This window comes from Conger conger, chromosome 8, assembly GCF_963514075.1.
Source record: "Conger conger chromosome 8, fConCon1.1, whole genome shotgun sequence".
Lineage (NCBI taxonomy): Eukaryota > Metazoa > Chordata > Actinopteri > Anguilliformes > Congridae > Conger > Conger conger.
The window spans coordinates 47,990,551-48,008,745 of record NC_083767.1 but is presented as its reverse complement, the minus strand read 5'-3'; the positions used below and the strand labels follow the sequence as shown (position 1 = coordinate 48,008,745).

The 18,195-nt window shown below is 46.0% G+C and overlaps 1 protein-coding gene across 1 annotated transcript in view; it reads left to right on the top strand.

The window, feature by feature from the left end:
* The window catches only part of cog5 (component of oligomeric golgi complex 5), a 126,193-nt gene that overhangs the window by 106,264 nt on the left and 1,734 nt on the right, over window positions 1–18,195 (top strand). Inside the window, exons 17-21 of the mRNA XM_061252887.1 lie at window positions 2,132–2,235; window positions 7,274–7,511; window positions 9,907–9,983; window positions 13,471–13,597; window positions 14,129–14,208. Coding sequence (XP_061108871.1) covers window positions 2,132–2,235; window positions 7,274–7,511; window positions 9,907–9,983; window positions 13,471–13,597; window positions 14,129–14,208 — 626 coding nt within the window. The remainder of the gene's footprint in view (window positions 1–2,131; window positions 2,236–7,273; window positions 7,512–9,906; window positions 9,984–13,470; window positions 13,598–14,128; window positions 14,209–18,195) is intronic.

The following is an 18,195-nucleotide window of genomic DNA, read 5'->3' as shown; positions in this document are numbered from 1 at the left end:
GCATGGTGAGTAAGAGTAGTCCCTCTCAATGTGTTCAAGTGCCCTGTTCTTTGGAGTCCCTTAAGTAAAGCTCAATGCTGATTGAATGCTCAGGTGTTGTTGGGAAGCTAATTGACTGCACAGGTGTGGTTTGAAAGCTAATTGGTTGATTGTATGTGTTTTGAAAGCAAAAATGCACATGGGGGCTAATATTTTTGACCACCCCATTTTTCACTATATTTGATATAAAGCAAGCCTAAAAATGTATTTTACATTCCGAAATGTACCAAAAGCCCTCTAAATAGCACTGGTGAATGTTTGATTATATCAAGTTTTAGCAATAATGCAAGCATTGGGCAGAATTTTAGGAAAATGTTCATAATTCCTGGGGGGCTAATAATTTTGGCCTCAACTGTACATCACTGTGGAGGAATTTTAGCCTGCTTTACGGAACTGAATTTAATTCAGACAGATTCGTTTTTGAGCTTGAACTGCTTGTTTCCTACCAAAGCATATTGCCACTCTGTTGGGTTCAAGGGGGGGGGGGGAAATACTTTCTCATGTTACTGTATATGAAGGCTCACAGACCGGGTTCCACCGCAGCTCTCCTCCTCCTCCTCCTCCTCCTCCTCCTCCATCTCTTCCCTCAGGCAGTTAATTCTGCCCTCCGTCCCTGTGTTAGATGAGCTATCAGCAGAGTAAACAGAGCTGTCTTTGTTATTCTCTCTCCCGCACTGAGAGCACACAGTGATGTTCCGGAGAGGAGCCAGGTAGCGGGGCGGGGGTCTCTGGGGCTGTGTCGTGACCTACGCGTTGAATGATTTGTCCTTTCGCCTCACACAGGAAACTACATTTCTCCACAATGGGGATGGACGTTTTCCAGATCATTATAGATTCCCACTTCATTTGCTTTGCCGGTTTACTTTTTTGCTCCCTGTACTCTCTGTATTGTTTGATGAGTTGTTAAAGTCACATGCCATATTATATATATTTAAAATATATATATTTAAAACATGTGAAAATATGTTTTAAGAACCGATTTATATCAACTTTGTGTGCAGAGCCCTGCCTACTCACACACACACACACACACACACTCTCTCTTTCTCTCACACACACACACACACACACACACACTTATAAACACTCACGCACACACACACTCACACACACACACACACATTCACATGCACTCTCTCACGCACACACACATACACATACACACACACACACACACACTCATATTCACATGCACTCTCTCTCTCTCTCACACACACACACACACACACACACAGGTAAGCCTTAGGATCAGGAAGTAAATTGAGGGTGCGATGTGAACTTCATCACAGGAGTGTTTTGCGGGTGGAAATCTGCGTGGGCGAACTGTTTATCTCCCGGTGGCAGGGGATTTGCTGACGGACGCTCACGGATGCAGTGGATCTGGCCTATTGAGTTTAGATTGACCCCGCAGGAGATTGAGCGGCGGATAAGCGGATGGGAACGGCGGGTTCTACGAGCCGCGCTCAGATTCCCCGGACGGGGGGAAAGTCTGACGAGACGCGTGCGTCGTGAAGCCAGGTGTCACATGGGCAAGCGGAAATGTCATCCTCAGAGCTAATTACATGTGGATCACAGGCCAAATGCCAGCCTGTCGGCTGTTCAATAGCGGTTCAATGCCAAATGTCTGTCAGTCCAGCGTACAGCAGGAGTCTGGGCCATAGTACACCCACACACACGTACACACACATGCGCACATATACACACACACGCACACGCGCGCACACACGCACACACACACACACACACACACACACACACACACACACACACGCGCGCACACACACTCCAGTACGTCCGCTTGTGGTTCCTCCGGATTCGCCTCCATCCTCTTTGTGGATTAGGTTGCCGAGGCTGATTAGGTTTCGCCTTTAGATAAGGGAAATAAATTGCGAGCCTCAAGTTCAAAAGAGGTAATTGGCTTTTAAGTAGGCCAGAATATTTTTTTATTTTTTTAACTTTGCTTCTTTGTGTCTGCGGCCATTAGCATATGCATGAGCTGGCGTCGGTGCGTGTGCGAGGGCGTTCGTTCGCATGTTCCCGGAGGATGTGCCTTTTTAACCTCTTCCTGCCCCCCCCCCCCCCTCCCCCACAGTCTCTCCTGGCCCTGATGGCCGCCGCAGTCCAGCCTCTGCTCCTGTCCGTCAGCGACTCCGTGGAGGCCATCATCATCACCATGCACCTGGAGGACTTCTCTGGGTGAGGCCCGCCTACATTTCCCACAAGCCCATTCTCCATGGAGGGTTAGGGCTCACAGAAACTCCTGATCACCTGTCTCTCTCCTTTAAGGTGTAGGATCTCAAATAAGTCATGAATCTTAACTGAACATTCTAATGTTGATAATGATCACTGCCAGTATTTGAAAGCAGTGGAGTTTTAAACACTGACTTATAATTTTGCAAAAGCATTCCAGAAAACTTCTCAAAGGGTTCTTCAGCCTATTTCACTCTTAATGGTCTTAGAGCGGACATGAACAAATGCAGTGTATCGCCTCTTCTGGTTTCTCATAACTTCAGTTGCAAAAATGTTATAATCAATACGAAAATGCCACTGAAGTTGCTGGTGGTTCCTTCTTTAAAGTTACTAATATCTAGGTGATATCCATCTAACACTTAAGGACTTCCTGTTTCGATTAAGAGGCATGTAGTCGGTTTTTAAGCCATTATCTGCAAGGCGTCTAATCTCAGAAATAATAAATGCGACATGTGCATGAGTGGCTACATCATGAAAGATTAATTATAAAAAGCCTCCCGGTGATTGTCATTACAAAATCAATATGGTGACACGGCTAAAGGCACGCGTCAGCAAAGTGCAACATGTGCACGCCAAGGACATCTAGAAAAATAGCCAGCTGCCCACTGATGTGGATATGATTTGTTTTACAAATGTAAAATGTATTGTTAAACCACAGAGGAGACAATGGACGGCATTTAAAATCTCATAAATATCAGAGGTCAAAGGTAGAGTTTGATAAATGCAAGAGGTGATCCTCCACCAATAAACACAGGAGAAATGGTAGCTTGGAGGCCTGGCATAATGTTGACACAGCCATTTATCAGTGAGAACAAATGGGGTAGCCAGTGAAAATGACTCCAGTGACCATTGTTCACAATGCAGTTTACTGAGGTTATATTAACCCCCATAACTCAAAACTGAGAAAAGTCAGGCCCGTTGGTTTAACTTTGTCACCCAATAACATTTTGAAATATTCAGCTTACCTGAGCCGAACCCTCCCAGTGCAGTGTCTGCATTTGATTTAAATGAGGGTAAATCCACTCCTGGAGGCAGCATCTTTCTGTGCAGAGCATACAGTGTAAGTCATATGAAGGCGCATCAGTATAATTTGCACACAGAACTATTCTGAATGAAATATTATATGTTTTATTCATCTCATTAAAAAGCCATAAATAAAACTGACAGGGTAATAAAACATGAGCGTAAAAACTTTCTGCGAAGTCGCTGAAAAACTCCCCGCACGCCGTAGCCTCGACCAGCGTAATGCTAATGCAGTCCTTTCAGTCAGAATGTACATTTTTCAAAGCAATAAAGATTTTTCCTGCAGTACTTTTCCATCTTGTTTAAAATTTTGTGCATGGCCTTGTCCTCGCCGTTGTGCAGAATGATAAGTGGGCGATAAGTTTCAGGGCGCGTTCGCTTTGAAGATGATCCGCGAGCTGAGAAGCGTCATTTCTGGTAATTAAATCATTAATTGAGATGATCAATGTTCGACGAGACGTTTCAGAACAGACTACAGCGACCTTGTAATTCTGAGAGGAAGGTACTGCGGTGACAGAAGCAGTCAGGACTTTCTGAGGGCCCTTCGGATGGTACATAATTCATCCCTCCGCTTGCATATCTGCATATCTCAGCTTTTCAGTGTGGCGGAATGTTCCTTCGTAGACACAGTGAAGCCGTTTGTCGTGCGCAATGCCACACCCCCGTGCCGTTTTAAGATGTGGGAATAAACGTGCCACAGACCTGCCGTGGCCTTTCCTGGATGAAGGGAGGCATGGTAGATACGCTCCCTGCTCCACACTGCCGCACCCAGTGTGACACGCTTCACGCTGGTGGATGAAAGACTCCCTCTCCTTCCTTTCAGAATGCAGGGACTACAGCTCTGTATCTCTATCAGTCTGTGTCCTGTGTGTGTGTGCGTGTGTGTGTGGGTGTGTATGTGGCTGTGTGAGTGTGTGTGGGTGGGGTGAGTGTATGTGTGTGTGTGTGTGTATGTGTGGGTGGGTGGGTGTTCTGAGTTTGTGTGTGTGTTTGTGGGTGTGTGTATGTGTGTGTGTGTGTGTGTGTGTGTGGGTGGGTGGGTGTTCTGAGTTTGTGTGTGTGTTTGCGGGTGTGTGTGTGTGTGTATGTTTGTGTGTGTGTGTGTGCGTGCGTGTGTGTGTGGGTGCGTGGCTTATCGATGGTATGGGAGAGTTGGGCTTCCTGATCCCACAATAGGAGCTATCACTCATCTATCACTGTCAGCGTCTCTCCATTGGAAAACATTTTGAGTGGCATGACCCGTTGTGTTATTTTTAGGCTGTGCATTCCATTAGTTAAGTAATTATCTGTTAAATTACAAAATAACAGTTAAAAAAAGTTAAAAAGATGTGTTCTGATTAGTATGTATAATGTATTAATAATGATGTGTGAAGCCCCATGGTATAATCAGGTAGCAGTGGAAGGGAGTTCTTACAGTCACCCTGTGTGGTGAGCAGTCTTTAATTCTGGCTGATGTCAGCAGCATAGCAGTCCTGCCGGAGCCAGATAATTACCCTGCTTAGCCTACACACGTAAGAGCCGGAACCCTTGACACCATCTAAACGTGCAATAGCGTTGATTAGCCACTATTCCAAGTGGCGGACTGTGATTGTAATGAGTGTGAGGCCTTTTTGAATGGGTCTGAATGAAGGGGAATGTCTGTGTGTGAGAGATGGCAGCGCGCTATGATGGTTCTTTGTGGCGGCCCGTTCCCCTGGTCCCGGCCCACGCGCTGAGACGGCGGCCCCATTGTCGATGTTGCTCAGAAGTGTGTGAGGACTATGTATTCACCTGTAAACATGTGAAAGTCGATAGGTGCATGCGTGGGTGCATGTGTGTGAGTTTGTGTGTGAGAGTGTGAGAGTGTGAGAGTGTGTACGTGTTTGTGCGCGTTTGTTTGTGTGTGTGTGTGTGTGTGTGTGTGTGTGTATGACGCAAAGTTGTTTGGATGCATTGTCAATCAGTCTTTTGTTTTGTGTGCATGGTGACATTTCCAAATAGGCTGTCACACAGCTCTTCACAATAGAAATTTTTCCACAGGGAGTTTTAAAAAAAATACATGAAAAAATGAAAAATGATTCCTCAACCCATTAAAACAGGCTCCTGGATGAGTGTGCGATGCAAAAGAGATGAGTTAAATGCCACAAACTGGGTGAGCAGGGTGACAGGGTGACAGACCCATTGCATGAATACACCCTTGTGAATTAATGCTTGCATATGAACGCTCAGTCTGTTTCAATGTCTGCACATCAAATATGAAGCATCTCACTGCACACAACATACTCTCCAAGCTCTTCCCGGGCCTGTTCATCTGACATGCGGTGGGGGTTTTCAAGTCCCTTAATGTTCAGGTTTATGGGGCCATCATGTGACCCATATATGCATTATTTATGCAACACTAGACTCGAAGTTGTGCCTTACCGTGCAGTATGCAGATCAGCACAGCTGTGCCCGTATCTCAGCCAATCACAATGCAAGTTTGGAATAAACTGTTATGTAATAGGGTGTATTCCATGAACGCGATATCAAATTAACGGTCTTATTTTCTTATGATTCTTCTGCACAATTCCCCCAACTCTGCTCTTTTTTTATTTTCTCAAGATTCATGAGCTGAATTTCACTGAATTTCAAAATGTCTTCAGAGTAAAGGCTTTCCTCAGCAGAGGGAGGTTTTATCATGTACGTGTGTGAGTTTATGAGCAATTGTGTGTGCACTTGCTTGCTGTTGGCAATCTCTCACACACACGCATACACACACACACACACACACACGCAGTCTCACTTGTGTGCGCACACACACGGGTGCCTGTGTGTACGTATGCACGTGTTGTGCGTGTGTTTTTGCACGTATGCGTGGGTTTGTTTGTGTGCGCGCGTGTGTAATTGTGTGTATGTTCAGTGTGATCATTAGTGCTGTTCTCTGATTGGTGGGCTGGTGGGTTGTTGGGGCGGGGAGGTTATTGATCTAAAGGGGAAGTTAATCACATTGCAGCAGCCGCGCTGTAAACAATACATCCCGCAGATGGAAATGAGTCCGTGGAGTGGCTCTTGTGTTCTGCTTGGTTGGGATTTGTTTGGTTTTATCTGCAAGATGTCTGCCTGATTGCCGGGTTTTGGTGATGGTACATTATTAAGGGGAGAGTGACACTACAAAGCGCCTCGTTGTTTTAAGCGGTACTGTGCTGTTCCGTCACTTTAACTGCGTGTGATGGATGAGAGGTCAGCGGTGAGCTAAGTGAGGGTCACACTCTGTCCCGGGGAGAGACTGGGGTCTGATGAGGGCTTGTGTGTGTGTGTGTGTGTGTGTGTGTGTGTGCGTGTGCGTGTCTGTGTCTGTGTCTGTGTGCCTCAGGCCTCTGTCTGTGTCTGACAGTGAAGATAATCTTCTCTGTGTGTATGTGTGAGTGTGTGTATGTCTGTATGTATAATATCAGCCTTAGACTTGGCTTTAGATGTAAGTTAGTCGTATTTATATTTGGTAGCCTTGGCAATGTCCACTGATTAGTGGTGAGGGGATTGCACCTGACTGGTAAAATTGTCAAAATTGCAGGTAACGCAGCTGGTAAGATACTGTTCCATTTCTGCCATAGTAAGTAGCCACCATATATGGAGGTGGCGCTGCTACCTGTACCCATTACATTACATTACATTATTGGCATTTGGCAGACGCTCTTATACAGTTGATTAGACTAAGCAGGAGACAATCCTCCCCTGGAGCAATGCAGGGTTAAGGGCCTTGCTCAAGGGCCTAACGGCTGTGCGGATCTTATTGTGGCTTCACTGGGATTTGAACCACCAACCTTGCCTGTCCCAGTCATTTACCTTAACCACTACGTTACAGGCTACCCTGAACCTGCCAGTTTCCACATAATTACTATGTACTGTGTCTGTTGTTTATGTTCTTTGATGTTGTTTTGGTATGTGGACATGAATAAAAGTATTAAAATGTGTGTGTGTGTGTGTGTGTGTGTGTGTGTCTCAGGCCGCTCTCCGCCCCAGGGAAGCCAGAGGTGCCATGCTCTCTGTACATGAAGGAACTGCAGGGCTTCATCTTGCGCGTGATGAGCGACTACTTCCGCCACTTCCAGTGCCTGGACTTCATCTACGACAACACGGAGGCCATCGCGCAACGCGCCATCGAGCTGTTCGTCCGCAACGCCAGCCTGCTGCGCCCCCTGGGGGAGGGGGGGAAGATGAGGCTGGCGGCCGACTTCGCCCAGGTGAGGGAGCTCTGTCTCTATCTGCTTCCTCCTCCTCCTCCTCCTCCTCCTCGTCCTCATCTTCATCATCATCATCATAATCATAGCTCTGCTGGTCTACTACTCTGTGCCCATGTATGTGTGCATGTACGCGTCTGTGTGTCTTTGTGTTTGCGCCTACGTGTGTGCAGGCACACGTGCCTGTGCATGCGTGGGTGTCTGTACATCTGTTTTTTTTTTTCCCTCATACCTTATACTTACCCATATGCTTAGTGGTAGCATTATACAACTGGAGCACACTTGACACACTTCCCGACGGGCATAGGCACTAAAGCATACTCAGTGGCATATTTAAGCATGCGGAGCCTCTCGGACGTCGTGGCGTTCTGTAGAGCGGCTCTGAGAGAAGCTGGCCTCTGAGGAGCTCGCTTTCGAGCGCACTCTCTGTCCTTCCTCTCTGCGGGCTTTTAGCGCCGCACAGCGCCAGAGCGCCAGCTCCGTCTGAGGGCCGCGCTCCTTTGTGCCGTCCGCGGGCGGGAGACCTGCCGACACCCAGCGAATGGGAGCAGGCAATTTTAGCCGCCATACACACGGAGAGGGGGAGGGGGAGAGAGGGGGAGAGAAGGTGGAGAGAAGGGGAGGGGAGAGTTTGAGGAGGATGGAAAAAGGGGTAGATAATATAGTTGTCAAAGATCAGTCTGTCTTGCCGTCTTGTTCTTTCTCACGCCCCCATGAAGGTTTCGCACTTCTCTGTTTCTCAGTGTCTTTGTTTTTTTTTGCTTTCTTTCCTCTCTCCTACTCCCTTTTCCTCCCTCGTTCCTGCTGTGCTCCATGCGGAGCCTGAATGGCCGCTGTTTCCTGTCTCTAACCTGAGAGTGTGGCAGATTTCTGCGTGAATGTCACCCTGACAGAGGCCGCACAGTCTGAGCCGCACAATGATATCACAGCGTTTCTCCCGGGGATGTGTTCCCAAACGCCAGAGCGCTTCAAAGCAAATCTAACATTAGCCGCCGCCGCGGCCTCCCCTGCTTCAGGGTGTACAGTCTTCGCCTTTCCTCCTCCCTCACTTTTCTCTCTCTCTCTCTGTCTCTTTTTCTCTCTCTTTCCCTCTCCCTCCCTCTCCCTCTCTCTCTCTCTCTCTCTCTCTCTCTTTGAAATGCGTAGCCTGCATACAAATGCTCAAGGCTGCAGTTTGAGATCAATCAAACATTTCCCCCTCTCGGTAAGTCAGGAGACCTTATCATATCGGAGTCAAGGGGAAATGAAAATGGAAATCATCCGCGGTGGGGAGCCATCTTTGAACGGGGGCTGCATGCTATGACCCTGGTAACCGTTATGTCATGTTGTAATTTCCCCTCCTGTGTAATTCTTTTCCATCTCAACCGCTTTGAAGTCACAGGAGTATTAACCTCATCCCGGCGACGAGAACGGAATCGCCGTCGTGTTCCCGCCGGGAGGGGAATGGCGGGAAAGAGGGGGACGGGGCTGTGTCCTCGTTTCCTCTCGTAACCCGAGCGCCATCGCGTCAGCCGCGTTGTTTTGGAGGTGCGGGCCGTGGGATAGCCTCCGGTCCCCACGGGAGATGGGAGCGCAGCGGGCGACGCCCTCCAGTCGCCAGCTGTCTGGCCCGTGTGTGTTTGTCTGCTCATTTAGCAGAGACGCTGCCTCCCCTTTTAACCTCAGCCCATTTCACATTCACCCACTTTCAGCCACAAGCTTATTTTCATCCGCTGTCCCTTGGCAGCTGCGACTGGATATGTAGGCAGATAAATCAACAGAAAATAATTAAAAATAGAGATGATGGTATACAACCGGTTCAAAACAAATAAGGAAGGACAAGAATTGGAAATGTATGGCTGTGAATTGTATATTGTATTGTATAGAGTATATAGGATGTATGTGGATCGGAGTGTATGTGCATGTGTGTACATGTGTGAGAGAGGGACAGAGAGAAACGCTGTCTAAGGAGCGGCCTGTGTCAGTGTGCACTCGGTACAGCAGCCTGTGTCAGTGTTAGTGTGCACTGGGTACAGCAGCCTGTGTCAGTGTTAGTGTGCACTGGGTACAGCAGCCTGTGTCAGTGTTAGTGTGCACTGGGTACAGGAGCAGCCTCTGTCAGTGTTAGTGTGCGCTCGGTACAGGAGTAGCCTGTGTCAGGGTGTTAATTGGCCGCCAGTGCTGGGTTCACTGGGTGCCTGAGCTGTGGGTTCTCCTCCTTCATTAGGGCTAATGAGGAGCGGCAGGGCTGTGAGACAGGGCTCCTCCTGGCCTCCTGAGGGGGAACTGTTTCACTCTCCTCTAAAGCCGCAGCTGCCTCATACGAGCCAGGGTCACACCGCTGCCTGAGAAGTGAGGCTGATTTCTGCAGCCGGTGCGAATGTCCTGTACGCTCCCTTTAACCCTGTCTCTGTTGCAGATGGAGCTGGCAGTGGCCCCTCTCTGCAGACGGGTGGCTGACCTGGGCAAAGCCTACCGCCTGCTTCGCTCTTTCAGGTGAGTCCTGCCCTCCGTCCCCCAGTTGCCTGTCTGTCCCTACACACATTCCTTCAACCTTTTACCTATCCATCATTTCCCTCTCTCTAGCCATCCCTCCATCACACCGCTATCCCAAAACCCTTCACCCATCCTTTAGCTCCTCCTCTCTATCCCTTCATCTGCTTGTCTCTCCATCCAACCAGTCCTACATCCTATGTGTTTGTTACCGGCTGAAATAAACACAGGCCTATTCCTCTGCCTGCATCAACCACTATCTACACTACTTACCAGTACAGTCCGTTTCTCTTACATTTGTACTGTGCCGGCACTCGAAGCAGCATATTGCCAGGTATGAGATGAGTGCTGGAAAAGCCTTCATCTTGTACGTGAAATGAGGCATGATGCATGGAGACAGGGAGGCAGGCTGGTGCTTTTCCGTAGGTTAACTTCGCTAATCACTCCGAACAAAGGAACCTTAATGAAGATGCACTTCTGATTAGGGCTGGTGCCATCAGAGGCATTCTCCCCCTGACAGTGTCTTCTATCCCTGGCTGTCAGTTTCACCACTTGCGCTTTGTCATAGGTTAATGGTTTCATTCATAGCTGCTTATGCATTATGGAAGCCATTTAGTCAGCCAGAGTTCGACTTAAAGCCATTTTCAATCTTTTTTTACACTGACTTGTGTGGGGGAAGATCTGGTCACATGTAGTCCCTGTTTGGGTTGCTTACCCCAAGTTCATTTCTCAAGTTTGGCAGATGCTCTTATCCAGGCCCTCAAATCCAAAACCAGCCCTGGTTTTCTATTCGCCTGGGTAATTAGTCTTCCTGATTACTGTCTTCACAACTGACTCCCAGAAAGTGATAGTGAAAAACCAGGAATTGGTGATCTAAATCAATGTGATGCTGCTTCAGACAAGCAATGATATCTCTGCAATGACTCAAATATCCAAGACTGAATTTTCTGGAGATGGTGTTGACATTCTAATCTAACTTTTAAATTTAAAATTTAATACATTTTAAAATATAGGTTTTTTTGCAAATCAGATTTCAAGATTATAAACACTCATAACTCTGTTACCTTTCATCTAGGGGTGAACATAATATATATGTAAAACATTAAACTGGTGAAGACCAATACAGTGATAAAAGAACCATTTCTATGGCGTACTGCAATGGAGAGAGGGAAAGCTTCGTTAGCCCATATCTCCCAGATTAACAATCTGAGACAAGTGTTATCTTGGTTCCAGGAGTTTTTATAAGGCCAAATCAGCATGCTAAATCTGTAAAAAATTTAATTAACCTAGTGAGTACCCAATATGGTTCCTTGAGTGTCCCTAAACATGGCTTATAGAGCAGATTCCAGTGTGCACATTGAACCTGCCCCCCACCAATTATCAGACATCCACTTACAAGGCTGGGGTTCTATGCGGGTTGTCACCATCATTTCCGAATCTTCAGTTCCATCTTGAAGGCCAAGCTAATCGAATGAGGAGCACGTGCAGCAGGCTGGCTAATCGAATCTCGCCGAGCTCTTCCCTTTTGGACGCTGATAATGCTGCAATTTGTTGTTTCCTCGTTTATCTGAGAAGAACACGTGCTGGAGGCAGTTTCATCCATCTAGCGTGAGTGCCCTTTAATGCACTCTCTACCACAGACGGGAGATCTTTTAAAGCGTAGGCCGCTAACGTCTGCGTGGCCAGCCAGCGTCCTGCTTCACAAAGCCCACGTTCTGTACGCATCCTACTCGCATCCTACTCTTGTGATTCTCACTTCCTCCGCCATTTTGTGCTCCTTCCACTCTGTGGCTCAGTGTAGGCTCCGGAAAGTTCCGCTGTAGCAGCAGAAAGCACAGAGGAGATTTCATTAGAGGCTTGCGAGGCTAAGACTCGAGCGAACTCAGGCCCTACCCTCAGACCTGTTTATCCGGCTGGGCTCTGCCAGAATGCTCCCTGCTCATGAATAAACATGGGCCCCGGCTGACGCACGCAGAGGAGAGGGTGTCAGGTCGCGGGTAAGCTGAGGGGAGCTGGCACGGACTGCAAATGAGTCTGCGCTGCACCAGGCACAGCTGCCCAGGCTCGGAGCTGCGGGTTCGGGCGGGCACCGGGGCAGGCAGGGCCGTCCCCGCTACGTGTGGATTGGCTGAGGAGATGGACGGGGGTGAAGGGGGAGCAGAGCCATCCGGGTGACGGTGAGATCAGGGAACAGAAGGATGAGACCCTAAAACACCACTAGACATGGTGTCAACACCTCCTGCTGTGTCCATCTATCGGTATTTCAGCATACGCACTCCACACCAGAACTTCCAGAGTGTAACTGTATCCTTACAGAAATGTTATAGTGGCTGAATTCAAGAGATACCAGAATCAGTTCAGAAGATAAAGAGAAGGACTTATGTTGGTGTAGAGAAGATGAACTGCCAACTGGGGTCAGGGCAGGTTTCGGTCATAAATATCATTTATCTCCCCCCCCCCCCCCCCTTTTCAGTGAACCTGGAGTTACACTATGTTTCGGTGTTGAAGGAATGTTGGAGGGAGTGGTTTTACAGAGCCAAATTTTCACACTTCAGACCGCTAAGCTAACGCTTACTGCATTGGCATTTCAAAACATAGATGTGGCGTGTATTTTCACGCTATAATGAATCACAGAGCTGCAGTGAAGTGCTTTAACGAAGCAGAAATCGTGTGAAATATTTGTTACGGTATGGTGCATCATAGACTGTGAACTTATGCTTTAATTAGCCTTTCTCCAGTGTGGGTCATGTTAGGGTGCTACAAATGAGCATTGCCCTCCTCTCGCTAACTTAGAGTGTGGGATCAGAAGCCTGCGGTGTCTTTGCCATGCGTGGGAGTTGTTAATTTACTCATGTGCTGACAGAAAACCCAGAAATATCACAGCTTTCTCTGCCTTCCACGCTCACGTGCTCACTTTCTATAACTAGCTCTGTTGCTACACTAGCTGAAATGGCGACCGTCGTGAACGCAAGAGATCTTTAGGGTCTGAAAAGCATGTTGGATGTATGTGCACGTACATTATCATTACGCTAGTGTTTGTTTCAGCTCTCATTATACATGTGCATACGTATTCACAATGACTTTTACCTGTACATGGCCAATGTGAAACGTGAAGTTTTATTACCCTGTGTATAAGTTGTGTAATATTTTTGATGCTTTTGTTTTTGCATTGTATGATTTGAAACTGTATATCATTGTTTTATGTTACATGCCATGAGTCTTTATATTTGTTCTTTTGTTGTATGTGATTGTGTGTGAGTGGATTGTGGTGTGGGATTTTGTGGTATTGTGCTGTGTTTCTATGTTTCATATTGTAATGTGGTGTGTGATTGTGTGGTTGTAAATGTGCTTTGATGTGAGATTGTGTGTGGTTACTGTAATGTGTGTGATTGCGAGTGGTAGTAGATGTAATGCAGTGTGTGATAGTGTGGTCATTAATGTGCTGTCGTGTGTGGCATATCCTAATGTGTGATTGTGTGTTGTATTCCAGGCCCTTGCTCTTCCAGACCAGTGAACACATCGCCAGCAGCCAGGCTGTGGGAGACCTCATCCCCTACAGCACCATCCTACACTTCCTGTTCACACGGGCCCCGCCCGAACTCAAGTCTCCCCACCAGGTATGTCTGTGTGATGTGCTATCACCACTCACAGCACTGTACTATTTATACATCACACTCGTAAGTTGCATAGTAACATAGCAGCAGAGGTGGAAAATCCAGGTTCAGAAAGTAAAAATAGTCCCGTTTTGTTCCAATCCCCTGGATTTGTGAATTAGTGTAATTTCTCGGCAAGGAATCAGAACTAATTAGTGAAATGGGTGGAAGAAACACACAGCAAGACTCCTTTCTCATTTCTGACCCCTGGACTTGCCACCTTAGCCTGGAGCAGATCTTACTTCTACGAGACACTTACTACATTGCCCATATATGGGGACATATAGGGGGACTCCCCGCTTATGGAATCCGACTTATACCTGCGCATAAATAACACAATTCTACCTTTACAGATAGGTTGATGTAATATATACCCCTGTTTGAACACCTCTCTGAGAGGTGAAAAGCTAGGATGGCTCTGTTAGGCTGTGTCTGAAGGTCCCTGACCTTAGAAGAGGGGCTTTGGGTTTAACATGTCCCCTCTGTTTCCCACAGAGGGCCGAGTGGTCCATCGCCCGCTACTCCCAGTGGCTGGACGACCACCCCTCAGAGAAGGATCGCCTCACCCTCATCAAGTAAGGCCCCCTTTTCCAACAGAGCTGGGAAAGACATCATTCTCACCTCTTCCTCAAAAAAGATGTCTGAATATATTGAATATCACGATAATTTAATATGGTAATAATACCATACAGCTACGACTGGTATCCATTTTTGATTTGGTTGTCACAATTCCACCCCCCAAAAAGCGTTAATATTGAACATCATATATTTTGTGCATATTGGCAATAATAAAAAGTGGATTTTACACGAGCCTATGTTAGATATCTCAGGGCTGCCAACTCTCAGTTGATGATACACACTCATTTCTGCCAGGTGCTACAATCATTTTTGGTACTGCATGGGTCTATTTTTGGAACTAGTAAAAATGGAAACAGTCTAAACTAGCTGGTAAATCACTAATGGTGTTATGTTTATCTTGAATTAGAGAGAAAATGCAGTACGTCTGTTACAATGTTACAATTCAGGAAATAGGGGACGAAATTAATCTTCCTGAAAGCCGAGTGAATCTTACTGAAACTTTCTTTTATTTGAGTTTTACTTTTCACTACACTTATTTACATTTCAGACATCAGACAGTACAAACAGAGTTACATTTAAACATGACAACAGACAATATCACAGCACAGTAAGACAGTAGACGGTAGACATTCCATACAATACACAAGGGAAGGGTTCGGGAAGGTTTAGGTAGCAAGTAGTGTCTTGTGATTGACTGTTGGTAGGTGCAATTGTCCAGGCTGTCCCTGTTATATGTATATGTCGGTACAGTTGTGAATTCTCCATTTTGTGTTGGTGAATCTTACTGAAAGCCGAGTGAATCTTACTGAAAGCTGTGTGAATCTTACTGAAAGCTGTGTGAATCTTCCTGAAAGCCCAGTGAATCTTACTGAAAGCCCAGTGAATCTTACTGAAAGCCCAGTGAATCTTACTGAAAGCCCAGTGAATCCAACTAATAGCCAAGTGTGTCTTACTGAAAGCTGCGTGAATCTTACTGAAAGCCGAGTGAATCTTACTGAAAGCCCAGTGAATCTTACTGAAAGCCGAGTGAATCTTACTGAAAGCCGAGTGAATCTTACTGAAAGCCGAGTGAATCTTACAGAAAGCCCAGTGAATCTTACTGAAAGCCCAGTGAATCTTACTGAAAGCCGAGTGATTCTTACTGAAAGCCGAGTGAATCTTACTGAAAGCCGAGTGAATCTTACTGAAAGCTGTGTGAATCTTACTGAAAGCTGTGTGAATCTTACCGAAAGCCCAGTGATTCTTACTGAAAGCCCAAGCAGCCCAGCAAGGGCTATTCCTCTCAGACAAAGTGGTGTGCTTCAGATCACAAAAATATGATTGATACTTGAGAGTCTGAATGACAGCCCTTTGTGCAGCAGCTCCACTCACAATAGCTCCTCCAGCTGGCTGCATGTTTCACACAGCTTCACAAGATTCCCAAAATGCAGAGAGTAAAGCTTTTCCTGTTCGCGGTTGAGATGGGATTGGACAGTGGGAATTGGGGGTGAGGTTTGCAGTCACATGGTCAGGATTTCAGATTTCTTCTATTCACCCGTCCAGGAGTGATCTTTGCAGTTTCACCTTAAGAATGATAATACCCACAGAGGCTGTTCCTCTGTATCCCTGAGCATATACCTATACCAGTCTCCTCTCTCTACTCTCTCTCTCTCTGCCAGAAAAAGGCTGTCGCAGTGGGAGTATAGTATCTCTAAAGGGTCTTGCAGAAGCAAGACAGGATATTTGTCTTGTGGCAAACGTCAGCTGATAGGAGCAGCTTAGGTTATCGAGCCTCCTGCAGACCTAGCCGTAGCCCGAGTCCCGGCCAGCAGGTCCTCCAGCCCCGCGCTTGTCTGTGTGACAGCTGCTTATCGGAATCACTTCCTGTTCCTGTCAGGGCCCTTCCTGTCAGCTCAGCCGTACGCAGAGCATTCTAATGTGAGAGTGACAGCAGACATCTTCACAGGCTTCTCCTGACTCCCACACTCCAGGCAGATGAGTTCTTTTTATGCGCCGTTTTTTCTTTCTTTTTTACATTACGGGCATTTGGCAGATGCTCTTAGAGTCAAACAATGTACACAACTTCAGTTTCTTTACATAAAATCCATTCCGATAAATATTACAGCGGTTCAGGTACCTTGCTCAAGTGCCTTGCTCAAGGTTACAACAGCAGTGCTCACCTGGGAATCAAAACTACAACCACAGAGTTTCTAGTCCAGTTCCATTTCTGTTATTCTACTCTGCTACCTTTAATGAAGGCCAATTTCAGGTGGAGGAAATGGATTAGCTGCTGCTTGGAAATGGAAGGCAAGGCAATGGGGGTCACGGGTGTGGGCGGTGGGTTAGTACTACTTTACTTGATTCTAACTGCACAGGCCAACAGCATGCTTTACAACCAGTTGTGTGTTTAATGGTATGATCCCCATTATTTTTGTGATGTTGCACACGATTGATATTGTGTCCATTATGATGTCTAGGTGTTCCCAGGACAGATTTTTCATCATCTTCTTGGGAGTCATTCCAGCTCTTTTCCAGTGCTTTGTTCTTGCTTGTGAACTTGTGACTATGGTTGCAACTGTCATTATCTAATTTTGTCCTTAACTTTGACAAACAAGGACACAAAAGCAGGGTGTTCTTTTCTTTTTCTTGGCTTTAGTGCTGAACTCACCAAACTGTGTTTGTGAAGGAAATAAATGACTCATGCTCTTAAATATTAGTCAAAGGTTAAGGACAAATGTTAATTGTCTCAAATATCTTTTTATTAGGTCTTCACAGGGTTATAATAAGATCGCAGTACAGTTTATAAATAAATAAAGGTTAACACTGTGCAGTAAACTGGTTCAATGAATAGCATTTGGGGCAAATGGGAGGAGAAAAGAAAATAAAAAGACAAAATACATAAGATTTATAAGCAATGACAAAAGGAAGGCAACATTTAAGGCACATGTTACAAAGTTGTCTTGATAAAACCATAGGTGTGACCAGATCTTCCAAAACTTTGTGGATTTTTGATGTAGATCATATATGAATTTCTCCTAGGGTAGATTAGCTACTTCTTGATAGAGGGTATGTCTGGTTTTGACCATATCATTAGTATACACTTTTTAGCCAAGTAAATCAGAGCACATGAGACAAATGTTGATTGGATCAAATCCTCCATGTATCCATTGTGGTATGTGCTCTGGATCCATGCATCATGTGAATTCATACTGTGATGTACGGTATGGAAAGGAAGCTTTTGAGATGAAGCATCTAAATGACCTTAAGTATCCCAGATATTCCTTATCTTTGTCATTGCCCTTTGGTTCTGAGTGCATTCAGACCCACTTCCTCCACAGCACATTATGGTGAATCATTTCTTGCCTGCTTTTCCTGGAACAGTAAGACCAGAATGTAATGTAATGTAAAGCAATGAGAGCTAGCAGCCTTCTCGTAACTTCTTTATAACGGACATTACCATGGAAACTGGAAAGTTCCACGTCTTGTGATTATTGTTTTTCTTATAGCCATCACTCCGTGACCCTGTGCCTGAAATATCCAGTCTCATCTGTGGCTTTAACTACGCCAGTGAACACTCACCCACTGCACACTCCAGTGGTCACCTTCTCATTTTCTGTCGTGGTGATGCCATTTTGAAGCTTCTGTGTAATTTATGGAAGTTGATTAAGTTAACCTGAAGAGTAGTGTTACCCATACGGGATTACATTTGGGTGATTTCATTTTGAGACGAATATGAAGAGTGAGCAAACCAGGTCATCGTGTTTTTTATTGAATAAGTTTATTAGTATTCCATATTGTCCTTCAGACCAGTTTTTGTGGTCTAAGAGGATCATTCACATTTATTTGAGCAAGTATAAATTGGTGACACATTTACCTTTTCTCCATTAAATCATCCTTCTGTCACAATCTTTCTAGGGCATGAATATATTTTTAGGTAAATATTGTGTGATTTAGTGTATGTTAATACTTCAACACATACTTGCCAGTGTGCAGCTGAAGAATGT